Genomic DNA, 7,937 nt, shown 5'->3' with positions numbered 1-7,937 from the left:
CGGGGGGAAGGGAGGGGGGGGCGAGCTGCCAGCTGTTGACGACGTGCGTCTGCCGTGAAGGTAAAGGATCCCAAGGCGGGGGAGAAGATGAGCAGCGAGGCGCTGTGGCTTTTCAAGCAGCTGTATCTCCACCTGGAGCAGGAGGGGCGGTTCCAGCCCCGCGAGAAGGGGCTCAGCCTCATCGAGTGCGCCGCCGAGGTGAGGGGGGACCGGGGAGCCGGGCTGGGGTAGGCGCGGAGGGAGGAGGCAGCCTCCTCTGGGCAGGAAATACGTGTTTAAAAAAAACCCCGAGCTAGAAGGGAGACGTGCGTTAGCTTGGGAAAGTCAATTCTGTCTTCTGTGAAACGCCGCTTGCCTTTTGTTTTAACTCTGTCTTAATCTGTAGTCATTAACGTATGCTACATTGTCAAAGAATTATGACCTACAGGGCAAGTAAAATACTCAGGCGTTTAATATTTATCTTCTAAACTTCGAGTGAACACAGAACCAAAAGAAGTGTATTGTTTTCATCTCGGGAGCTTTGTACCACTGTGCTGTACCACTGCAGGAAAGCTGGGATGTCAAGTAGGCAATTAACAAATGGGGGGAAATGACCAGCTTTTCCTTAACAAGGTCTAGGGAAATGAACCTAGAAACACTTAGTGCTTAACAGCAAAAAATAAGCTAAGCATAAACATATCCACGTTAATGACCAGAGTTCCTTATTGAGTTTGGGGCAGGCTTACATTCCTTCGGATGCTGGTGAGTTTTTTGGTAGGGGCCTTAACGTTTAACAAAGAAAGTCTCTGAAATCAGCCTGCTTTTTTGTTTTGAAAGCAGAGCTTTTGTCACTTAAATATTGACATGCAGGCAGAGAGGAGAATAAGCTGAGTTTGGTCATCTCTGTTTCCGTAAGGTCAGGAGTCCCTGTGTATGTATGCACTTGGTAACTATTGTCTTAAAATAACAAGTGCGTACTTGGAAATGTGGTTGTGCTCGGTATTGCACCAGTGAGACTCAGGACCTGGCTGTAATCCATCTACCTTGGGTGTGTTTTGAGTCTCAAATATCTAAAATTTTTTTTTTAAGTTAAGAGAAATAAAATATTTATGGAAGAAAATAATTGCTTCCCTTTGATTTAAGTAAAAGATGACGTAGGGAGAGAGTGGTCACAGTCATCACTGCTGCCGCTGAATAATTCTGACTTTGCTTCTCTTCCTGTAGAATGAGAACACTCTGTGTCCGAGACAAAGGAATGCCAAGGTGGAAGATCTTTGGAGTCTGACCAACTTTTTCGGTTTTGCAACTGAAACATTTGTTTTGGCTGTTAATATTCTGGACAGATTCTTGGCTCTTATGAAGGTATATTGGGGGGAGAGGACCTGCTATAGTGTTGGTGGGGAATAGGCGAGCTTCCTGTGAACTTTCTTGCCTGACAAAAAGGGGAAGGTTGTGATCTAGGAGATAACTGTGGCTATTTACTCATTCTATGCTAGCAACATTTCTGAAGTCCTCCTTTGTAAACCTGAAGTTGAGTACAGTTCTTCTTACCTCTAAAGTCAAGTAGCAGTGTGGTTTATTTCCTCTAGTAAGTCTGTAGCCTTCACCAGGTAGATGTAGAAGACTAAGAAAGGAGGGATTAAGAAGGAACAAACCAATTTGCGTTACAGACTGTTTCTAGGGATAGCTTAGCTTAGTGCTGGAACTAATACCAAATGATCATTTCGGGGATGTTTTTCTTTTCGTGTTTGTGCTGCTTTATGGCAGATGATTTGAACCTAAACCAGTTCCCCGTTACTAAGTTGGCAGAAAAACTAAAGTTGCGTCAGTGCTTTGGTCTGACTGTCCTTGAGGTTGCACAAAAGGTTATGCTGGTACATGGGAGAGAATAGCAGAGGTGGGAACAAGTTGTGGAGGGATAGGACTGCCTAGAACAGGCTCAGGCGGGATTTGTGTAGGCTTTAAGTGAGGGTAAGTGAGCACTGCTGCTTGGAGAAGCAGGGTATTGCAGTTCTTACTGCAATTTACTTGCTGTGTAGTGATGTGAAACAATTTCAATAGAGGGTGCTCAGCTGTTGAACTTTACTTCCTCTGACTTAGCTATGGCAGATTGATATTGCTTTATTGGCTCTGCCAGCTGTGTTTTGCTGAAACTTAAGTCATGAAACTAGTTATGACTAGGTGAGGTGTATTAGCTGACTCATGTCAGGTCTGGTTGAGATAAGCAAATCTTTCTGTTGAACTGTAAATATATTCAAGACAGCTCACCTAGGCTGGGTGAGCTGTTGGTGTTGCTGTTGATAAGCACGGTGTTTATGGGGGGGGGGAAGTATTCATAGTGCTTCCTCTTACTTGTAGGTGAAACCGAAGCATTTATCTTGCATTGGAGTTTGTTGTTTCCAGCTGGCTGCCAGAGTAGTTGAAGAAGAATGCAATATTCCATCTGCCCATGAGATCATCCGGATCAGCCAATGTAAATGCACTGTGTCCGACCTGAAACGGATGGAAAAGATAATTTCAGAAAAGTTGCACTTTGAATTTAAAGCTACTACTGCCTTAACCTTCTTGCACTTGTACCATACTATTGTACTCTGTCATACCTCAGAAAGGTGAGTTGAGTTGCATGTTGGTGGTGGTCTATATGTTTGCTAAGCCCTTTCTCTCTTTAGTTGCCTCTTAAATGACTGTGGCATTGGCTGTAGCGGAGGCAGCTCCTTAGTTTTTACGTCCTGACAAGTGAATGCTTGTTGATACAAATGCTTTTTCTCTTGGGTGTCTTACAGGAAAGAAGTGTTGAATCTCGACAAATTGGAAGCACAGCTAAAAGCTTGCAACTGTCGTCTAGTCTTTTCTAAAGCAAAAGTAAGAAGAAGTACTTTGACTACTTAGAAAAGTAGATACTTTGACTTCTGAGTAGGTTTTGATTCATGTCATGTTGAGCGGTGTTTTTTGTCCTTCTAGCCATCTGTCTTGGCCTTGTGCCTTCTCACTCTAGAAGTTCAGACTTTGAAGTCTGTTGAGCTGTTTGAGATCCTTCTGCGTGTTCAAAAGCATTCTAAGGTAGATATTTTCTGTGGATTGTTTTTGCAGTTGTTGGGACTGGTGCAATTAATGAGGTACAATGTTACATTTAAGGGACCCCTGCTGCCAGTGTACAATATTTAACAGGTATTGTTTGGCATCAGCTGAAGTAAGCAATGAAATGAGTCTGTAAGCATGTGTCTGCAATTCTTGTAACTAACATGGTTTCATTGGTAGAATGCCAAATGCAGGAAACGGCTGCTTAGAGAATGAGCTCAGGTAGTCATTTCATACTGGCACATCTCGGCAGCTGCCTGGCAAGCAAAAGGATTATGGTTTAAAAAACTATCTTAAATGTATAAAATCAGAAGAAATGCTGACCTAATGCCTACATAATACATGCTTTAACAAGCAGATGATTTAACTTGTACAGTTCTAGCTGTATGTTCTAGAGAAACTTCCAATTAGTTCGTAGGACTACGATGACTGCTGGGCTGGTTGTTCTTTCTGCCTGAATAACTAACATAGGATTTATAGCTTCTAGCTGCATACTGTATCAGTTGATGGCCTAAAACAAGCTTTTCACTCTTATAGTCAAATTGAACTAACCCAGTTTCTTGAAGGTTGGAAGTAGTTCCTTAAAGTATGAGATTATTCCATTTTAAAATGGGACTTTAAATTATTATTATTAAATTTAAATCTCTTTTAAAATGGAATAATCCTGTTTTCATTTTTCCTTTGGAAGTGATAATGAAAATGTTAACAGCAACTGACAGGCAAACTGTCTGTCAACTTAACTCAAACTTCAACGCGGACATTTCTAGGAGGTGTATAGGAGTTCACCTTCAAAAGCAGCCCAACTTTGACAAAGGTATCACAGTTATGACTTGCTTACATCTTGACTGATAGCTTTTCAAGTCTTTTCCAAGAAGGTAAAATGGAGGGAGGGAGGGGTTATCTTTCTTTTCCAAGAAGGTAAAATGGAGGGAGGGGTTATCTTCAGAGCCTGTGTGTAATAGACTAAATAGGTTCTTTTTTTGCTTTTCAGATAAGTGATAGTGACCTACTTTACTGGAGGGAATTGGTCTCAAAATGCCTAGCAGATTATTCTTCTCCTGAATGTTGTAAGCCTGATCATAAAAAGCTCGTTTGGATTGTTTCGAGACGTACAGCCCAGAATCTTCAAAACAGTTACTACAGTGTTCCTGAGTTGCCAACAATACCAGAGGGTGGATGTTTCAATGAAAGCAAGAGGTTGGTAAAACTTAGACCAGGTCGTTAATCTGTTGGGAATTCTCATTTTCTGGAAATGTTAATGGCAACTCTGTATAACTAGGCTTACTCAGTACTACTTGGAAAAAATTGCTAGCTTGGAAAATACTGGTGGACTTAAAATATATCTTAAACAGAAGAAAAAGTAAAAGGGGAGCTGTCATTGTGGTGTTCAAAAGGTACAAGCGCTTTGCGGGGTGGGGGGAGGCGTTCCTTTTTTTAAGGCAGAGAGGCTTACAAAGCATTTACATCTTCTAAAGTAATTTATATTTGGTATCTTGAACACCGGCTTCTTGGCTGGTAGGAGGTTTTTGGCATTAGGAAAAAGGAAATTGTACTTTGTTATGATTTAAGCCTTAGTGCTGAGAAGCATTTACATCTGGGATGTTATACTAGGAACAGAACAGCTTGAGGGAACACAGGACTGAGGAGTACTTTGTCACTTTTGAGGGATTGTGCTTTGTTTAAATTACCTTTCCTACTGTTCCTTCTAGTGAAGACTCCTGTGAAGATATGAGCAGCGGAGAAGAAAGCCTTAGCAGTTCTCCTCCGAGTGATCTGGAAGGCACCTTCTTCTTTGAACTCAAACCTAAAACGAAGTGGCAAACTCTTAGCTGTCGGTCTTAGCATTAAGTCTTGATTGTGTTAGGTTGAGATTTTTAATGCACCGTAGAGTGTTTTGGCAATAATAAATGAGGTGGTGATCTGTAAACGGTATTAAGGCAAGAATTGCTGTGGTATATCAATGCTTTGAATGCCTGCCTTGGTTTTTTTGTTGTTGTAATCTTAAGGAATTAAAAAAAAAAAATCCCATTCAGGTCCCCAGTTCAGCAAAAAAGTTCATGTATAGTTCTGTTATCAGTGAGTATAAACGTAGTCCTGTACTTGGTGGTCCAAAAAGGTTAGCAGCTAAATGTGTTAGCAGTGTGCCCTGGCAGCAATGAAGGCTGACAGCATACTGGGCTGTGTTAACAGGAGCGTAGCCAACAGATTGAGGGAAGTAGACTTTTTCCTCCCTTTACTTGGCATTCATTCTCATTTGGAACAGTGTCCGGTTTTGGGCTCAAGAGGTCGATCAACTCGTGCAAGTCTGACAGGAAGCTGCCAAGATGGCTAAATGATTTGGGGCACAGGACCTGTGAGGAGAAGCTAAGTGAAATGAGCTTCTTCAGCCTGGCTAAGTGGCCTTTGGGGGGAAAATGGGATTGAACAGCAGCCTTTTGGTATCTAAGAGGAGGTTGCTGAGGAGGAGATAATTTCAGGGTCTTGACTGAGAAGAATGGAGCAAGAATGAGAGGCTTTCATTAAATTGAAATGTGAAATTCTCAGTTAATGGAAGAAGTTTGTTCCATGGGGACAGCCCAGCATGGGAGTGGACCAGGAGGGGCTGTGCAATCTCTGTCCTGGGAGGTTCTCAGGGTTCAGCGTGACAAAGCCCCGAGCTTGGTTTGAACTCAGAGTTGACCCTGCTTTGAGCAGGAGGTTGGACTAGAGTCCTCTTCAGGGCACCTCCACCCTTTAGTATTTTGGGGTTAGATCAAATTGGCTGAGTAGGTTATGTGGAGGGATACGTATCCACAGTACCAGGCTGAAATGATTTACTGCCAAATGCTGAAACTGCTCTAACACTTTACATGCTATGCTCCTTGTCAGCAGGATCTGGAGTTGTGTACTCCACGTAGGTTGTTTTTTCTAAAGCTTAGTTTTTATAAACTTCAGGAATCCCTTTTTCATGACGGCAGTATGCATGGCAAGAAGGTTTCTTCTAGTCAATACTAGTTTTCACTAAAGGATAGTATAAACTGTGTGGCAGGGAGTAATTTCAAGTTTTCTTTAATACAGATGTTTTTACACTGAAACTCACATTGTATACTTCAGTGTGTTTAAAATCTTAACTGTTAACATGTCAATCCATACTATTAGCTTAGACTTATTAACATGGTAAATCTTGGTAAGTCTACATTCCTTTTAATATTTAACCCTTGTAGTTGTTTTTCAGTATACTCATGTTATTGATTGAGTCATAATCAGACTTGTTTGCATGCTTATGTAAAGCAGTTAGTGCAGGAAAAGTCGATATTATGCAGTAATATCAGGTAAATGTGATGTTGATGAAGTAGTTAATGTAATGGTTTTTTCTGAACTTCTTATACTGAAGCACAAGCTGAAGTGTGATTGTGTTTCTCCATATTGAGAACACGGTTAGGTAGCAAGTGGACTAATTAGCTCGGAGTAATGGTGTGAAGTGTGTTGGTGCCAAAGTAGAAATGAAGGAGCAAACAAGCTAAAGGCTGTTTCGTAGATGCAAGCTTTGTTTTAGAACGGTAAGAGCGGTGCCGTAAGTTCATAACTGTTATGTGATTTCAGTTTTATAAAATTACAAAAAGTTTACAAAAATGTATATAAAAATGTAAATGAAAAAAATGTACAGAAAAAAATTTAAAACAAAAAATGAGCAGAAAATACTGTATTTTTTTACGTTATATGTAACTTTTTGTAGGTATGTTGCATGTAGATAGTAATTTATTGTGTACTCTGTATGATATAAATACTGTACATCTGAAGACTTCTTACTGCAAGTCTCTGCACCTGGAAGCTCACTTCTGAAATAGAGTACTTTGGTTACAGGTAACCAACCTACTGAGTCTTGTTTCAGTTGAAAACAAAAATAAACCAAGTGCTGTGTTTGTTAACTGCTGTGAGTTACGGTTGGTTACTTGAAGCTTTTGGCTTGTTTTTTTTTTTGCTGTATGGCTTGTATGGTACTGTGTTCCGGGTTCCCCAGAAGTTCTGGTAAGCAGTTTGCAAAGAAAAAGGAGAGGCTTGTGTGTGGCTTGCTGCTGGATGTGAATCTCTCCTCAGCTTCGCTCCTCTCAGTTTTAGAAGCTAGTGTGAGGTATTGTCTGCTTCTCACCCAGCTGCAGCTGGGCTCTGTCGTGCTGGGATGAGTGTTGTGCATGCTGTATTTGCACATCTGGCAAATGGGAGCTCCCACCAGTGGTGGAGTTAGGGGTCATCGCAGGTGAAGTGTTCTGGGTTTTGCTGGATTTGTGGTCGATGCTGTTCCCAGTCTTCTGGGTAAAACCTGGTCTCGGGATGTGTCTGCATCTTGGCAATCCAATACCTGCAGTAACTCATCAAAGGCAAACTGGAGCTCGTTTCCTTTTTGTCTCATCCTGCCCATCTTGCCAAAGGATTTCCAAATGGTGCCTATATTGCAAAAATTAAGGAATAAGGGGCTGTAAATTGTTCTTGCTGGAAAGATGTTCCCAGCCCTAGAAAGGCTGAAAGAGGGAGTCAGGACCTGCACTCAGCTACCTGCTAAGATGGCTGTAAGCACTGCGATAGACCTATTGCACTTTGTAGCTTGATACAGATCTTCCCTCTTTCTGTCCTTTTTTCTTTCTTGTGCAAGGGATGGAGCGAGAGAAAGCACAAGGGTGCTCCCTCTGCCAAGCCAGCCTGTCTTCCAGCTCTGGTCGCTGCTGCTGCAAAGGGAAATCCTGCCTTGGATGTTCCAACACCGGGGCAGGGTGTGTAGGTGGGGGCTGAGAATGAATAGGGTGCTGTGAGGCTGACAATGAGTGCTGTCACTCATTGGCAGGGAGCATGTGTGGGAAGAATAGGGCCGGTGCTACTGTTAAAATGATTCTCAGTTTTTTCTT

At 41.9% G+C, this 7,937-nt stretch overlaps 1 protein-coding gene across 1 annotated transcript; it reads left to right on the top strand.

The window, feature by feature from the left end:
• The first annotated feature begins 65 nt into the window (after positions 1-65).
• CCNG2 (cyclin G2) lies at positions 66-6,965 on the top strand. Its single transcript, XM_009288619.2, has 7 exons — positions 66-198; positions 1,204-1,341; positions 2,338-2,588; positions 2,763-2,841; positions 2,941-3,039; positions 4,049-4,254; positions 4,767-6,965. The coding sequence occupies exons 1-7, from the start codon at positions 88-90 to the stop codon at positions 4,897-4,899; spliced, it is 1,017 nt and encodes a 338-aa protein (XP_009286894.1). The 5' UTR covers positions 66-87; the 3' UTR covers positions 4,900-6,965.
• The last annotated feature ends 972 nt before the right edge of the window (positions 6,966-7,937 follow it).

The sequence above is a fragment of the Aptenodytes forsteri genome, unplaced genomic scaffold (genome assembly GCF_000699145.1).
Source record: "Aptenodytes forsteri isolate BGI_AS27 unplaced genomic scaffold, ASM69914v1 Scaffold221, whole genome shotgun sequence".
Taxonomy (NCBI): Eukaryota; Metazoa; Chordata; class Aves; order Sphenisciformes; family Spheniscidae; genus Aptenodytes; species Aptenodytes forsteri.
The sequence above is the reverse complement of the archived record's forward strand: the minus strand, read 5'-3'. Positions and strand labels throughout refer to the sequence as shown.

Excerpts from the sequence above, each read along its gene's own strand:
- CCNG2 (XM_009288619.2), top strand. The coding sequence starts at position 88 with ATGAGCAGCGAGGCGCTGTGGCTTTTCAAGCAGCTGTATCTCCACCTG. Across the intron at positions 2,589-2,762 it reads CTCTGTCATACCTCAGAAAG|GAAAGAAGTGTTGAATCTCG; the intron begins GTGAGTTGAGTT and ends GGTGTCTTACAG. Across the intron at positions 2,842-2,940 it reads TAGTCTTTTCTAAAGCAAAA|CCATCTGTCTTGGCCTTGTG; the intron begins GTAAGAAGAAGT and ends TTGTCCTTCTAG.